General features: G+C 55.1%; 1 protein-coding gene across 1 annotated transcript; it reads left to right on the top strand.

Annotated features, from left to right (window-relative positions):
* The first annotated feature begins 1,273 nt into the window (after positions 1-1,273).
* On the top strand, positions 1,274-16,594 carry LOC141977429 (phospholipase A2 inhibitor and Ly6/PLAUR domain-containing protein-like). Its single transcript, XM_074938906.1, has 6 exons — positions 1,274-1,354; positions 9,252-9,366; positions 11,462-11,575; positions 12,695-12,847; positions 14,408-14,551; positions 16,356-16,594. The coding sequence occupies exons 2-6, from the start codon at positions 9,294-9,296 to the stop codon at positions 16,592-16,594; spliced, it is 723 nt and encodes a 240-aa protein (XP_074795007.1). The 5' UTR covers positions 1,274-1,354; positions 9,252-9,293.
* The last annotated feature ends 329 nt before the right edge of the window (positions 16,595-16,923 follow it).

Here is a 16,923-nt window from a genome sequence, read left to right as displayed (position 1 = left end):
CTCCGCTAGACGGGCTCCCAGCCGAGTCACGGGACAAGAACACACCCAACTCCCTGTCCCTTGACAAACTCAGGAGCTCTTGGTCTCAGTTTCCTTTCCAGGGAGTGCGTGTTCCAACCTGTGCGTTTTTGTCAGGGAAACTCCATTTATTAAAGCCCCCCCTGCCTGCGTCTGGGCCCAGTTTCCACCCTGCTCACTAGCTTTTGTTACAGGCCTGAGGTGTGACGTCTTCCATCTTGGCACAACGAGTGCTTTGATCTTGGTCAAGGTGTCTGTCCCGCCTGGCACAAGGGGGGCCTCTAAATCGGTCAGGGTCTGTGCAGCTCCTGGCGTGATGGGGGTCCCAGGGACGATCTTTCCTCTGGACTCTCCAGTTTGTCCCCATCTTTCCTACAGCACAGTGCCCAGGGTGGACCCAGGTCTCCAGCTGGAGCCTCTCCAGTGCCGAGCAGAGCAGGACAGTGACCTCCCGTGTCTGACCGACGACACTCCTGTGAATGCACCCCAGGACGCTACTGCAGCGTGGCTTTGTGACTCAGGTTCAATTTGTGACCCTCTTTGGCCCCCAGACTCTTCCCAGCTGTACAGTGATCCCCCAGTTTGTAGCTGTGCCCTGGGTTCTCCCTTTCTAAGTGACGTTCTTCGCTCTTCTCTCAACGGAATTTCCTCCTGTTGATTTCAGACCAATTCTCCGACTTGTCCAGGCCCTTTCGAACTCTCAGCCTGCCCTCCAAAGGGCTTGCAACCCCTCCCGGCGTGGGGTCAGCTGCGGATCTCAGAGACATGCTCCCCACGCCACTACCCAAGTCACTCATAAATGTATGGAAGAGTACCAGCCCCAGGCCTGGCCCCGGGAGCCCACTAGACGCCCTCCCAGTTTGACCACTGGTTGCTACTTTTTGAGGAGGGTCTTTGCACCAGTTGTGTACCCATCTCGTGCTGATTTCTTTGAGCCCTCATTTCCCTGGCCTGCTTATGGGGATGTCAAAAACAGAACGAAAATCAAGCTCTACCTCGCCTTCGGCGTCTCCCCTGTGTTTTAGGCCCAGAGCGTTGTCCATCTTCAGAACCACCCAGGGCCACACCTCCCACGGGGCTGCCTAGGGCATCAGCTGCTCCCCACACATTTCAGTCATTATTTTGATTCCCTTAGTTACGCTGCCAGCACCGAGCAGTAACCAGGATCCTGAGGTTTGCTGCTGCGTCTTCTTTCTCTCGTCACTTCCGTTCTCTGTCTGAACCAGCCTTTGCTTCTGCTCGAAAGGAAGTAAGGGTGAGGGCTGTGGCCACAGCTGGTGACTGAGACTTCGGAGCGGGACGCGCGGCGGTCCTCTGAAGCCCACGATCACCAAAGGTACGTTTATTATTCTTAATTCTGCGGTAGCAGCCGGTGGCTCGGGTTAGCGATGGGCGTCCGGGAGCGGCAGGTGCTGTCTCCCCCAGAGATGTTGCAGTGGAAGATCAGGTCTTGTTCCGGGCAGAGCACAGACCCCGCTATTGTCTCTGTTGTGCCGGGCGCTGCACAGATCCCAGCCGAGATCAGGGCCCCTTTGTAAAAGGCGCTGTGCAGACCCTGACCAAGATCAGCGGCTGCATAAGCGGCTCATGACAGGCAGTCCCCATGCTTGCACTCTAGCTAGACTCAGGAAGGATCGGTCTCCCCACTTAACAGATGAGGGAAACCGAGGCATGGAGCAACGATATGACTCAAGCGGGTGTCTGAGCCGGGAATAGAATGTGGGTGTTCTGAGTCCCACTGTTCCTGCTCAACATGGCCTTACATGGCTAGATCGTCGGGCTCAACGGGGAGTGACCAATGGCTCCATGTCTCGCTGGCAGCCGGTATCAAGTGGAGTGCCCCAGGGGTCGGTCCTGGGGCCGGTTTTGTTCAATATCTTCATTAATGAACTGGAGGATGGTGTGGATTGCACTCTCAGCAAATTTGCAGAGGACACTAAACTGGGAGGAGAGGTAGATACGCTGGAGGGTAGGGATAGGATACAGAGGGACCTAGACAAATTAGAGGATTGGGCCAAAAGAAATCTGATGAGGTTCAACAAGGATAAGTACAGGGTCCTGCACTTAGGACGGAAGAATCCCATGCACCGCTACAGACTAGGGACCGAATGGCTTGGCAGCAGTTCTGCAGAGAAGGACCTAGGGGTTACAGTGGACGAGAAGCTGGATATGAGTCAGCAGTGTGCCCTTGTTGCCAAGAAGGCCAATGGCATTTTGGGATGTATAAGTGTCACGCAGTCCCTGGGCGATGCTCTGGAACTGCTCCCTACGAAGCCGGTCAGGACTCTGGGGAAGTCGCCTTTCTGGGAGCAGCCTGTCTGCAGGACACACAGCTCACCCGGTTCCACCTTCCTGGGTCTGACCTCGGAGCATTCAGCATCCTCTGCCCCTCCGTGCGCTTCCCATAGCGAGTCCGACCAGGTGGGCTCCCGGGGAAGCCAGAGGGTCCTGCACCCCAACTTCGCAGTCAGACGTGACTCTCAGCCAGACAATAAAACAGAGGTTTATTAGATGACAGGAACATGGTCTAACACAGAGCTTGCAGGTGCAGAGAACGGGACCCCTCGGCTGGGTCCATTTTGGTGGGCAGTGAGTCAGACAACCACGTCTGCACTTCACTCCATGTCCCAGCCAGCCCCAAACTGAAACTCCCTCCAGCCCCTCCTCCCCTGGGCTTTGTCCCTTTCCCGGGCCAGGAGGTCACCGGATTCCTTTGTTCTCCAACCCTTTAGCTCTCACCTTGAAGGGGGGAAGGGCCCAGGCCATCAGTTGCCAGGAAACAGGGTGTCGGCCATTCTCTGTGTCCAGACCCCTGCACACACCTGCCCTCTAGGGCTCTGCAATGATCATACCCCCTTATCCCACCCTCTAGATACTTAAGAACTGCGTAGGGGAAACTGAGGCACCCCCCACACTATTCAGAGGAAACATTAAGAACAGTCCCACTTCGTCACATCAAGTAGGGGCATTGCCAGCAGATTGAGGGACGTGATCGTTCCCCTCTGTTTGACACTGGTGAGGCCTCATCTGGAGTACTGTGTCCAGTTTTGGGCCCCACACTACAAGAAGGATGTGGAAAAATTGGAAAGAGTCCAGCGGAGGGCAACAAAAATGATTAGGGGACTGGAACACATGACTTACGAGGAGAGGCTGAGGGAACTGGGATTGTTTAGTCTGCGGAAGAGAAGAATGAGGGGGGATTTGATATCAGCCTTCAACTACCTGAAAGGGGGTTCCAAAGAGGATGGATCTAGACTGTTCTCAGTGGTAGGTGATGACAGAACGAGGAGTAATGGTCTCAAGTTGCAGTGGGGGAGGTCTAGGTGGGATAATAGGAAACACTATTTCATTAGGAGGGTGGTGAAACACTGGAATGGGTTACCTAGGGAGGGGTAGAATCTCCTTCCTCAGAAGTTTTTAAGGTCAGGCTTGACAAAGCCTTGGCTGGGATGATTTAGTTGGTGTTGGTCCTGCTTTGAGCAGGGGGTTGGACTAGAACCTCCTGAGGTCCCTTCCAGCCCTGATCTTCTATGATTCTCTGATCTGGAAAACCCTGTGAGGTGACCAAGTTTGCAGATGATACAAAATTACTCAAGAGAGTTAAGCCCAAAGCTGCGTGCAAAGAGCTACAGAGGGATCTCACCAAACTGGGCAACAAAATGGCAGAGGAAATGTAAGGTTGATAAATGCAAAGTGATGCACATTGGAAAACATAATCCCAACTCTGCATATACAGTGATGGGGACTAAATTAGATGGTCCCACTCAAGAAAGAGATCTTGGAGTCACTGTGGATAGTTTTCTGAAAACATCCACTCAATGTGCAGCAGCAGCCAAAAAAGCGAACAGAACGCTGGGAATCATTAAGAAAGGGACAGATAATGAGACTGAAAATATCATGTTGCCTCTATCTAAACCCATGGTACTCCTACATCTTGAACACTGCGTGCGGATGCGGTCGCCCCGTCTCAAAAAGATCTATTGGAATTGGAAAAGGTGCAGAGAAGGGCAACAAAAATGATGAGGGGGATGGAACGGCTGCCGTATGAGGAGAGATTCATAAGAGTGGGACTTTTCAGCTTGGAAAAGAGACGGCCAAGCGGGGATGGGAGAGAGGTCTGTAAAATCCTGACTGGTGCCGAGAAAGTGACAAGGGAAGTGTTATTTACTCCTTCTCATCACACACGAGCCAGGGGTCACCCGATGAAATGACGAGGCAGCAGGTTTCAAAGAAACATAAGGACGTGCTGCTTCCCCCAGGGTACAGCTAGCCTGTGGCACTCGCTGCCAGGGCCAGGGGCACCATTTCAGATTGGGGGTGGGGGAAACCTTGAACCATCATTCCAGGAGCTATGTAGGCAGCTGAAAACTCTAGTTTTTTGGCAGATAATAACTTAGAATCAGGTGGCGGGCGCACTGTATCTAATTCCTGTATGAAGAAAGAGAAATAGAGATACAAACCCCAGTGAAAGCCCCATTTTACATTTTTGTGTAAATTTAGAACAATCAGGAGATAATACAGCAAGATATTCCCACCCCCAAGCCTTGAGGGATCGTAAGAGAATAATAACGGCCAGACTGGGTCAGACCAATGGTCCATCTAGCCCAGTATCCTGGCTACTCCCAGAAGACAATGCCAGGTGCATCAGAGGGAATGAACAGAACAGGGATTCATCGAGTGACCCATCCCGTCATCCACTCCCAGCTTCTAGCAAACAGGCTAGGGACACTCAGAGCAGGGGTTGCATCCCTGCCCATCCTGGCTAATAGCCATGGCTGGACCTATCCTCCAGGAACTGATCTAGTTCTTTTTTGAACCCTGTTCTAGTCTTGGCCTTCACAACATCCTCTGGCAAGGGGTTCCACAGGCTGACTGGGTGCTGTGTGAAGAAATACTTCCTTTTGTTTAGTAATTTCACAGAGCGACCCCTAGTTCTTCTGTTATGAGAAGGAGTAAATAACACCGCCTTATCCACTATCGCCACTATCTCTGAAAACATTTTACGGTCCTCTCTCATGTCCCCGCTCAGTCGTCTCCTCTCCAAGCTGAATGGTCCCCATCTTTCTAATCTCTCCTCATACGGCAGCCGTTCCATCTGCCTCATCATGTTTGTTGCCCTTTTTGGTACCTTTTCCAATTCCGATAGCTCTTTTTTGCGATGGGCTGACCAGATCGGCACACGATATTCCACATGTGGGCGTCCCATGGATTTATATAGATCCAAGATGTTATTTTCTGTCCTGTTATTGGTCCCTTTCCTAGTCATTACCAAAATTCTCTTCGCTTTTTTGACAGTTGCTGCCCACTGGGTGGATATTTTCAGAGAACTCTCCACAGTGACTCCCAGATCTCTTTCTTTGGCGGTAACAGCTAATTTAGACCCCATTATTTTATATGTGTAGTTGGGATTATGTTTTCCAATATGCATTTCTTGGCATTTACTTTGCTATATCAGCTTTGGAGCCTTAATACAAAAACTAACAACTTTAACTGGCAAATAAAATCCTTGCAGCATATTTGCTCAGTATCATTGTCCTTACCACGTGACACCAATCACTCTAAAACACCCACATACTTTTAAAATTTAATTTATATTGCCTTTTGGAAAATTATAAGCAAGCAAATATACGCCCTTTTAATTTGTGTATCTCATTTCTCATGAAAAAGTTGAGTCTAAAGTACTTGAGTTTCCCCTCAAATATTCTTCTAAAAGGTGGAATAACTAATAAATTAGAGAAGTTCGTTTTGGCACTAGCTTAAAAAAAAAGGAAGAACAAAAAGCTTTTCAGGTGATAATTGGAAAGAAAATTTTACCGTAGATTGGCCAACACAGATTTACCATCAGCTCTAAGAAACCTGTAGGTGTATTTCCAGTAGATAAAAATGTTATCATAGAATATCGTAGAATCATAGAATCTCAGGGTTGGAAGGGACATCAGGAGGTCATCTAGTCCAACGCCCTGCTCAAAGCAGGACCAACACCAACTAAATCATCCCAGCCAGGCCTTGTCAAGCCTGACCTTAAAAACTTCTAAGGAAGGGGATTCCACCACCTCCCTAGGTAACGCATTCCAGTGCTTCACCACCTTCCTAGTGAAATAGTGTTTCCTAATATCCCACCTAAACCTCCCCCACTGCAACTTGAGACCATTACTCCTCGTTCTGTCATCAGCTACCACTGAGAACAGTCAAGATCCATCCTCTTTGGAACCCCCTTTCAAGTAGTTGAAAGCAGCTATCAAATCCCCACTCGTTCTTCTCTTCCGCAGACTAAACAATCCCAGTTCCCTCAGCCTCTCCTCGTAAGTCATGTGTTCCAGTCCCCTAATCATTTTTGTTGCCCTCCGCTGGACTCTCTCCAATTTTTCCACATCCTTCTTGCAGTGTGGGGCCCAAAACGGGACACAGTACTCCAGATGAGGCCTCACCAATGTCGAATAGAGGGGAATGATCACGTCCCTCGATCTGCGGGCAATGCCCCTACTTATACATCCCAAAATGCCATTGGCCTTCTTGGCAACAAGGGCACACTGTTGACTCATATCCAGCTTCTCGTCCACTGTAACCCCTAGGTCCTTTTCTGCAGAACTGCTGCCGAGCCACTTGGTCCCTAGTCTGTAGCGGTGCATTGGATTCTTCCGTCCTAAGTGCAGGACTCTGCACTTGTCCTTGTTGAACCTCATCAGATTTCTTTTGGCCCAATCCTCTAATTTGTCTAGGTCCCTCTTGTGACAGGGTCGGGCCAGATGGCTACAGGAGAGTAATAGAAGGCAGATATATTAGCCCCAGGCTAAGTAGGTCCCTTTTCCCTGGGTAAGGTAACAGGGAAGTGCTTCAGAATTGATTCCTTGAGGACCTGCTCCATGATTTTTCCAGGGACTGAGGTGAGGCTGACTGGCCTGTAGTTCCCAGGATCCTCCTTCTTCCCTTTTTTAAAGATGGGCACTACATTAGCCTTTTTCCAGTTGTCCGGGACCTCCCTGGTTGCCATGAGGTTTCAAAGATAATGGCCAATGGCTCTGCAATCACATCTGCCAAATCCTTTAGCACTCTCGGATGCAGCACATCTGGCCCCATGGACTTGTGCTCATCCAGCTTTTCTGAATAGTCCCAAACCACTTCTTTCTCCACAGAGGGCTGGTCCCCTCCTCCCCATGCTGTGCTGCCCAGTGGAGTAGTCTGGGAGATGACCTTGTTCGTGAAGACAGAGGCAAAAAAAGCATTGAGTACATTAGCTTTTTCCACATCCTCTGTCACTAGGTTGCCTCCCTCATTCAGTAAGGGGCCCACACTTCCCTTGACTTTCTTCTTGTTGCTAACATACCTGAGGAAACCCCTCTTGTTTCTCTTAACATCCCTTGCTAGCTGCAACTCCAGGTGTGATTTGGCCTTCCTGATTTCTCTCCTACATGCCTGAGCATTATCTCCTCCCTGGTCATGTGTCCCATCTTCCACTTCTTGTAAGCTTCTTTTTTGTGTTTAAGATCAGCAAGGATTTCACTGTTAAGCCAAGCTGGTTGCCTGCCATATTTACTATTCTTTTGACACATCGGGATGGTTTGTCCCTGTAACCTCAATAAGGATTCTTTAAAATACAGCCAGCTCTCCTGGACTCCTTTCCCCCTCCTGTTATTCTCCCAGGGGATCCTGCCCATCAGTTCCCTGAGGTTGTCAAAGTCTGCTTTTCTGAAGTCCATCGCTTTTTACAATGGTGATCTCTTTTCTTTTCTTATTAAGTTACTCAGTAACTAGAAATAAAGTCTTAAACATTGTAATATATTTATACAATGCATTCTCCAGCACAAATGAAACACCCTCCAGTTCAAGGAACTCAAGGTGTAAAGATTAAAATCATAAAAACGAATGCATAAATTGAACTTAGATTTACAAAGGACTGATCTAAAAGCCTGTTGTAGCCTCTGGAAACTGTTGTTTTATAATGTACTGTAGGAATCCTGAGTATGTACCTACAGTGACCCAACTGGATGATTCTCAACGTGCCATAATGAAAATACAATCTGACACGAGACGTGTTAAATGTTATCAAGAAAATTTGCCCTCTAAGCAATGTCATATCTAGGCCGTACTCAGATATTAAGGAAGTTAGGAAAGAGATCTATTCCCAGGCTGTAACAAACTGGTACGATTAAGAGCCTCCCAGGAACGGTGAAAAAGTCCCTGGGTCCGTAGAATAATTGAAGAAAGAAACCATTTGTATTTGCTGATGGAGACGCCGAGGTACGGACAATAACGTCCTCTGGTTTCCATCATAAGAGACTGAAAGTCTCAGGGCAGCACCGACGGTGACAGTGGAAATAAAACAGCCTGGCTTTGTGGGGGAGACTCATGGAGATCAGCACGCACCAGGTCCCTTCTCTGGGCCAAGGCTGGCCAGGACTTGCCCTCCCCTGGCTCCCATCCCACCAGCGGGGGAAGGAGGAGCTATTTCCCCACAGGAAGGGCTTTGAGTGCCCTCTGGTGCCGGGGCTGCTAGCGCTGATGCTGGCTGCGGGGGCTGGCGGGGGCGGAGGGGGGGGCTGATGGGCGCCCAGGCTCTCAGCCGCCCAGCCGGAGGGGGCTCTGCTCAGGGTGGGGGTGGACAGAGCCATGCAGACAGCTCCACTCAGACTCAGCTAAGGGCTGCGGCTTCCTCCGGCGAGAGCCTGGAGCAGCGGTTCGTTTTCCTGTTTGCACCCCGCTGTGGTAGGAAACTCGGGGGGTGGGGGGACGGAAGCCCCCCTTGCCGTCCCTAAATGGTGCCCATGGGGATGTTGTGAAACCCAGAAGTATAACTGGGTTCAGAAGAGATCAGTTCCTGGAGCTGGTCAGGGACGCATCCCCCTGCCCTGGGGGTCCCTGAGCCTCCGACATCAGAAGCTGGGACCGGACGCCAGGGGCTGGATCCCTTGATAATTGCCCTGTTCATTCCCTCTGAAGCACCTGGCACCGGCCAGGGCCAGACACAGGACTCTGGGCTGGATGAATCTTTGCTCTGACCCACTCTGGCCATGCTGATATATCTCCTAGTGGACTTAACTCGTTTCATTTTCTTTCTAGTCCCGGCCACATTCTAACTCTCAGGTTCAGACCCCCGAGGCTCAGAGACCTGATCGGTCCTAGCTCCCACGCAACAGGTCCGTGGCTGAGACGGGGCTAGAACCCAGGAGTCCTGGCTCCCAGCCCTGGCCCCTGCCTGCTAACCACCTGGCCTGTCGGCCCTTGCTGTCCTGCAGGCCCCACTCAGCGCCGATCACGACCCCGTGCTCTCCTCCGTCATGACGAAAGCGCTCCTCACCTTCTGTGTCCTCGCCGCTCTCCAGGCGACCGCGGCCGCTCCGAACAGAACGGGTGAGTCGCCGGCGGTGGAGGCGGCAGCCTGGGGGGGCAGGGCACCCCGTAGCGTGCAGGAGGGGGGTGGTCCCATTTTAAAGAGCCTGTAAGCCCTCTAGCGGAGCTCCCTGTGTTCTGCGGATGAGACACCCCCGAACCCCAGGTCGGTTGGAAAATGGGCGGGCGGAAGGGGGTTCCCCCAGCTAACATTTCAAGCTGTCCAGGGAAAATCGAAACATACAAAATTTCAATCCAGAAACGCTGCCACGGTGCCTCGTGGGAGCTGTAGTTCAGGGACCTTGTGCTCCTTCTAGGAGGGGAGGTGGGTCTATTGGTTAGAGCCGGGCGGGCTGGGAGCCAGGACTCCTGGGTTCTCTCCCCAGCTCTGGGAGGAGAGAGGAGGCCAGGATTTCTGGGTTCTAGTCCTGGATCTGGGTAGGAAGTAGGGTCTAGTGGTTAGAGAAGGGCCAGTTGGGAGACAGGACTCCTCGGTTCCCCCCCCCCCGCCCCACTGTAGGACGGGAATGGGGTTTAGTGGGTTAGAGAAGGGGGTCTAGGAGCCAGGACTCCTGGGTTCTCTCTCTGGCTCTGGGAGGGGAATGGAGTCTTGTAGTTAGGGCAGGGCAGGACTCCTGGGTTCTATTCTCAGGTCTCAGAGGGGAATGGCGTCTAGTGGTTAGTGCAGGGTGGCTGGGAGCCAGGATTCCTGGGTTCTCTCTCTGGCTCTGGGAGGGGAGTGGGGCCTAGTGGTTAGGGCAGGGGGGCTGGGAGCCAGGATTCCTGGGTCTCTCTTTGGCTCTGGGAGGGGAATGGGGTCTAGTAGTTAGGGCAGGGGGGCTGGGAGCTGGGTGCATCATGAGACCTGTAGCCCAGGCAGGAGAATGGGAGCAGGAGACAACTGAATTTCACCTCCCATGATGCACCAGGTGCCATTTCTGGCTTCGAATATGACCGTTTTTGGCCCCCGAAATCAATTCCGTTTCTGGCCGTTCAGCGTTTCGGCTGTGGGCGGGGTGTGGCAGAGTGCACTGTCGTGTGGGCGGGGAAAAACAAAGACAAAATAACGCCCCCCGCTACCCAATGGGCTGTGGGTGGGGAACAAGCCCAGCCAATCAGGTGGAGGTGAGGCCCAGCTGGCTCTGATCAACCACCAATCGCTGCCGAGGCTGCGGGCAGTGGGCGGAGCCTGAAGGCTATATGAGTCGGACCCCGCGCACTCCAGGAGGGCCGGGGGGCGAGAGGTGACACACAGCAGAAGGGGTCACTTAGCCGCAAGCCCTAGAGATGGTGGCAGAGCTGGGTCTGACCCACGGCTCCTGGGGCAAGATGGTGCCACGTGCAGGCAACGGTCAGAGCCTCTGTGAAGAGACCGGTGCACGGAGAACTCATGGGGAAAGGGGCCCGAAGCAAACGGCTGCCGATGATGGTGAAAGCTATGTCGATGCACCCCTGTTTTGTAAGAACTGCTCCGTCCTCTGCTTTCCTGGCTGCCCCTGGCCTCGGTTTCTGGGGCGGCTGGGTCATCTGGGCCCCCAGGCAATCGGGGGGGCGGGGGGTGACGTCAGAATATTCATCCCTTTGCCAAGGTCCATTTGCCATCCACGAATAGCCGGGATGGGAAATTTTCCGCCGCCGTCGGGACCCGTTGGGGTAACATTTGTGGGTTATTATCGGGGGAATGCAGGAGACGTCGCAGCCCCTTGGTGGTTTCTTCCGCTCCTCAGCCCTGGCATGGCATAGCGTCCCCTTGAGCAAGGGTGGCTGTAGGTGAGCGGGGCTATTGCACACTTACAAGGGCTTTTGCACACTCAGCCTTTCTCCCGGGCCACTGGGTAGCAGTGCCAAGTCCGGGGGAAACTGAGGCACGCATCGGCTTCATAAAAACGTGGCGGAACGTGCCCACTTTGTCACAGCCCCTTCTTCCAAGGTAGGAAGCATCTACGCTGCGGTGCCACGCCGCGGCACCGTGAGCCGTGCTCCTGTAACGGCTGTAGCGTGGACAGGGCCCAGGAAGGATAAGAGTCTCCCCAAAATTGGGAAGCCAGACGTTGGTTGGGTACAAAGATGAGTTTCTCCCCCCCGCGGCCCCCTCCCACCCCATCTCTCTTTTCAGGGATGCCTCTGGCCTGTTTCTATTGCAAAACTGGACAAAGCTGCCACCCGGCCCCCCAGACCTGCTCCCCGCCCCAGGATGCCTGCATCATCGTTCGAGAGCACAACACGCTCGGTGAGTCCCCTCGCGGCGGCTGCGGGACGCGCCCGTGCGGCGGGAACCCTGCTCTTGGGCGCGTTTGCCACGAGGCTTCCTAGCTGGCGTGTGTCTGAATGCAGCCAGCGGAATCCAGCCCTGAAAGGCAGCGGGGAGCGAGGGGGGTGGGTGGGCTGGAATCGGCTCCCAAGGGCAGTCGTGGGGTCCCCATCAGCGGACGTTTTCCGACCAGGTTGGACGAACGCCCGCCAGGGCTGGTCTCGGTCGCCTTGGTCTGCCCTCAGCGCCGGGTGCTGGACTGGATGCCCTCTCGAGGTCCCTTCCAACTAGCGGTGGCACGGGGCACTCGCCAGGTGATCGCAGGGGGGGCCCCGGCAGCGAGGGGCCCCCCAGACCTGGGCACTCAGTTTCTTGTCACCAGGGACGATATGACAGCCAAAGGGAAGTGCCCATCCCGCTCAGCGTGATGGCCCAGGGACGGCAGCCCCGCCCAGTGGGATGATGCCACACCCCTCCCATGGTTTGGGGGGGCAATGCCAGTCTGGGCCCTGGAATTGAGCCTAGCAAGGAGGGCACCACGGGACGGACCCCCCACTGCTTCCAGCCCTGCGTTCCTACAGAGACGGCTGGTGATGGTTATAAGGTGGCAAGGGGAGGGGGGTGCATCCTGGAACGAGCCGCGGCTCAGTGGCCGTCCTGCTGAGTGAGGAGCCAAGGAAAAAAATACAGAGGGAAAGGCTGGGGTTCAGGGCCCAAATCCGCTGGGGTGCCCGACTCTCCTAGGTCGGGGCCTTGGGCGGGAGGCCCCTCTCTCTGCCTGGGATGATCTCTCCCCTGGAGGTGCGATCCCAAGTCAGGCCAAGCATTTCTCGTTGGGAAAGAAACAAGGGAGACCCCCAGGCCCATCTAATCTCTGCTCTCGGAGCTGCTCTGTTGGGGGCGGCGAGCGGAATGGTCCCGGGGCTGGGGAGAAGTTGGCTGTGTTGCCCGGTGGTTAGCGCCCTCACCTGGCTGTGGGAGACCCGCCTCTGAGGATCTGCTCATGCCGATATTTAGCGGGGACCGTGCGGGCACGGTGGCTCCGTCGGTGTAACCGGCACGTGACGTCCCCTTCTCGCTTCCCTGCCTTTCCAACAGGCGCGGAGAACTCGGGCACATACCAGTCCTGCGCCAGCTCCCGCCAGAACCTCACGGGCTTCCTGGCTTTTTACTTCGGGGCCACGGTGGCCGTGGAGATCCAGTCGGAAATTTGCAAGACCGATGACTGCAACGCTGAGTCCACGCCCTCCAGTACGTGCCCCGGTGGCGGGTCGGATTTGCAGGCGCAGGGAAGCACCTGGGTCAAACCCCAAACCGCCAAGGGGCTGCTATTCCCGGCCTCGGGGAAAAGCCAGGAGATTGCTGAAGACCCTGGGGCAAGCGTGCGGTTGAGGGGGAGGTCATTTTTCATGGGAAGCAAGTGGGGATGAGACATGTCCAGGGGAGAGAGGGAAGTTTTAATGCCTTTGTCCTGGTAAGACCTTTCCTTGGATACTGTGGTCCCCCACCTTCAAGGCAGATGAATTCAAAGTGGGCCAGGTGCAGAGCAGGGCTTCTGGGCTGATCAGAGACATGGGGACCCAGTCTTATGAGCGAGAGAGCTTGGTTTGTTTAGCCTGGGATAATGCAGGCTGAGAGGAGACCTGATTGCTCTCAGGGGGCGTCTTCTGGGGTGCAAACTGGACCAGTAAGGGGTCACTGCCCGCCCTGTAACCATGGGTGCCTTAAAATGCTCTACGTCAGCCCAGATGCCTGCAGCCTGCAGTCCCTCAAGTGTCTGTGGGCTGGGAAACTCTGCCCCTGGTCCCCTCCCCTCCGTGGCTGCTGATTGCAGAGGTGACCCCAACCCACACCTCCCAGTCCCGGATTTCCCCAGCGCTGCAAAGTCCGGCCCTTTTCTGAGCCAGTCAGAGGCACAATCCGCTTTGTTTGCTCCTTTAAAGAGACCCAGCAGCTCGCCCTGGTACCGGCAGTTCATCATCGCTTCTGTTCAAAAGCAGCCCCGGGTGGGCTGAGATCAGTGGTTTTCAACCTGTGGTCCGCGGACGCCTGCGGGGGGGCCACAGACGATGTCTAGGATTTCCAAAGGAGTCCGCATCTCCATTCAGAATTCTTTAGGGGCCCGCAAATGAAGAGGTTGCAAACCTCGGATTTAGGTGAAAAAGTCAAACCGGTTTCTTAACAAGAGGACCTAGGCGATGCGGACAAGGAGCAGGACTGGAGTTAGGAAGGGTGACAAAGAAATGGACCTAAAAAGACACTTTTGAATGGCTCAGACTCAACCAGCCACTGCTTTGGTTCGAGGTCCATTTCTTACCGACACCTTTTCTTCAATCCCTTTGGGTGAAGCACCCATCTCGGCCTCCGTCGCTCGACAGGCCCCAGCGGACTGGAGCTCCTGCAAGCGGAGAAAGATGGGTCCTTCCAGCGAGGCGGGTTGAAGCCCCTGGGAACTGCTGGGTTTTGTCTCTCGAAAGGAGCAAGGCAGACGCCAGCCCTGACTGGTCCGGCGTGTGCCCCAGGACACGACGCGGGGAAGCAGCCCCGAGGGACAAGAGCAATGGAAGTTGGTGGGGGAGGCAGGCGCGGGAACACACAGGCCGGGAAGCGACCGAGGCTGGAAGTCAGGATGTTTCTAGCCGCCAGAGGAGAGGGGTGGCGGGACAGCTGCCCGCTGGAGGAGTGGGGGAGCTGGCTGGCTGAGCGGGACGATGTGCCGGGTGGATGGCCCGGGAGGGTCCTGCCCATCCTTCGTTCTCCGGCCACGGTTTCTTCCCGGAGCAAAACCTTCTTTCTCCCGCTGCCTTTCAGGGCTGGCCATCAGCAGCGTCCGCAACGGGCTGCAGTGCCCGGCCTGCTACGCGCCGGGCTTCGAGAGCTGCGAGAGCGACGGGGCCCTGCACTGCACGGGAGGCGCCAACCGATGTGCTGACGTCGTCGGGACGCTGGCGCAAGGTGCGGCTTCCGCTGCTCCGGGGAGGGTTAAACCCCCAGGGAGTCGGGGGGGGGGTCCTGGGGCTCTTCCGGGCCGGCTGAGCCAGGGAGCCGGGGACGCCCCTTTGCTTAGCAACAGCCGAAACCAAAGAGGCCGTTGGTCAAAAGGAAAAGCTGCATCATCGGGCTCTGTCCTGGCTCCCAGGCCCCCCCTGCTCTAACCACTAGGCCCCGCACCCTTCCCAGAGCCAGGGGGAGAACCCAGGAGTCCTGGCTCCCAGCCCCCCCTGCTCTAACCACTAGGGCCTGCACCCTTCCCAGAGCCAGGAGGAGAACCCAGGAGTCCTGGCTCCCAGACCCACCTACTCTAACCACTATACTCCCCTACGCGAGCCAGGGATAGAACCCAGGTGTCCTGGCTCCCAGCCCTCCCCACTCTAACTCACTGCCCCCACTTTCCTCCCAGAACCAAGGACAGAACCCCGGTGTCCTGGTTCCCAGCCCTCTCTAACCACTAGACCCCACGTCCTTCTCAGAGCTAGGGATAGAACCTACATGTCCTGGCTCCCAGGCCCCCGCTCTAACCACTAGATCCCATTCCCCATCTAGAGCAAGGGACAGTCCTGGCTCCCTGCTCCCTTGTTCTCATCACTAGACCCCACTCCCCTCCAGAGCCAGGGAAAGAACCCAGGAGTCCTGGCTCCCAGCCCCCCTGCACATTCCAGCAAGACTTGGAGTCCCTTTGCATATTTTTGGTGAACCGCTCTGGTCAAAAGGGGTAAAAATATTTTACCCCCTTTGCTGAGCAGCAGCAGAATTCTGTGGCCTTGTAGGTCAGTTTCCCACTGGAGGAGAAATCCGTGGGGCAAAGTCTAGTATTTCCTTAGGGCAGTTTGCTTGTTTACACTGTCTCTGCCAGTCCTGGAACAGAGGTGGATGCAAACAGCATGCAGGCTGTCCCCTTAATCTCTGTTCAAACTCCAAGGGTTCTCAGGGAATATTTTTGAAGTCAGAGATTCATGCAGAGAGCAATTTCTCCTGCTGCCTACCACAGCTGCCCTAGAAAGATACTGCATGAAAAAAACAGACGGCAAGCTTGTCCAACTAGGTGAAACATCTTCCCGGAGGGTCAGTCGCTTCATTGCCTCTGTAGGATGAGCACACTGCACCCCCTAAGAACCCCCTGTGCCCCAGGGACTCCCTGCAACTCCCCCTTATTCCAAGTGCCCCCCATACCTGGGTACCCCAGGTCAGGGGCTCTGCATGGCCCTCTTTGCCATAGCAGAGATGCCGTCACGTGGCGTGCAGGACCTCCCTTTGCTGGGCCAGTGATAACGATTCAGAGGCCAGGGCCTCTTGCAAAGAAGAGTGGGTGCATCTTGAGGACCGCGCAGGAAGAAAAGCAGGGTTCCCCCAACACCCCAAGGTTTATTTTACCTCCATGCTTGATACTGGTTGCACCGCTGCTGGAATCCTGTGTGCAGTGCTGGTGTCGGGGAACATGGTGGTAAATTGCAGCGTGTGGGTGTGTGTTGGGGTGGTGGTGTGTGTGTGTGGGGGGGGGTCAGAGAAGAGCCATGAGAATGATCCAAGGTGTGGAAAACCTGGCTTTAAAGTCCAGTGGCCTACACTACCCAGGACGCCACCTTCGCTGATCACAGGGGTCCTTCCTGGCCTGAGAATTTATGAACCGGGTTGGGAGCTACCCCAAGGCCGCTTAGGCTTGGAGACGAGGTCCCTGGAGAACCACCCGGGGCCCGATCATGGCATCACAGAAGGGGCTTAGGCTGAGCCGCGTCTGATCGGCTCTGGTTTCCCCACACAGGTGGAGTCGCGATCCCGTTTGCAGCCCGGGGCTGCGCTACCCAGGCAGCCTGCGGCATCAAGACGCTGGAATCGGGGGTGTTCACCTACGAACTGACCAAGGTCCAGTGCAGCCCGGCGCCCAAAGCGCAGCCCAGCAGTGCCACCCGGACTCTGGCCTGGGACCCCTTCACCCTGGGCAGCATCGTCCCCTGGGCCTCCCTTTTCCTCTCTGCCCTTCTGGGGCTATTCCTCTGCTGATGCCCCATCTGCGTGACTGGCTGCCCCACAGGCCATTAGTGTCTCAGTATAACCGGCATGCTCTGCCCTTCCCTGCCCCCGGCTGTGCCTCAGTTTCCCCCTCTCTGTAAGGGGGATGACAATGGTGACCTTCCCTTGCAAAGGTCTTTGGGATCCCTGGATGGGCAGGGGCTTGAGACAGAGTCTGATGCTGCCAGGAGGGGACTCTGTGCTAATTCCGCTGGAGTTTGGAGCAAAGTGCTGTGCATTATTAATATCCCCTCACAGCTTCTCCCCCAGCTTTCAAAGATCCCTGTGAGGGAACAGAACCCCGGACTCCTGACTCACAG

Source organism: Natator depressus, chromosome 24, assembly GCF_965152275.1.
Source record: "Natator depressus isolate rNatDep1 chromosome 24, rNatDep2.hap1, whole genome shotgun sequence".
Classification (NCBI taxonomy): domain Eukaryota; kingdom Metazoa; phylum Chordata; order Testudines; family Cheloniidae; genus Natator; species Natator depressus.
Note: the sequence above shows the minus strand (reverse complement) of the source record. Positions and strands in the feature narration are given on the sequence as shown.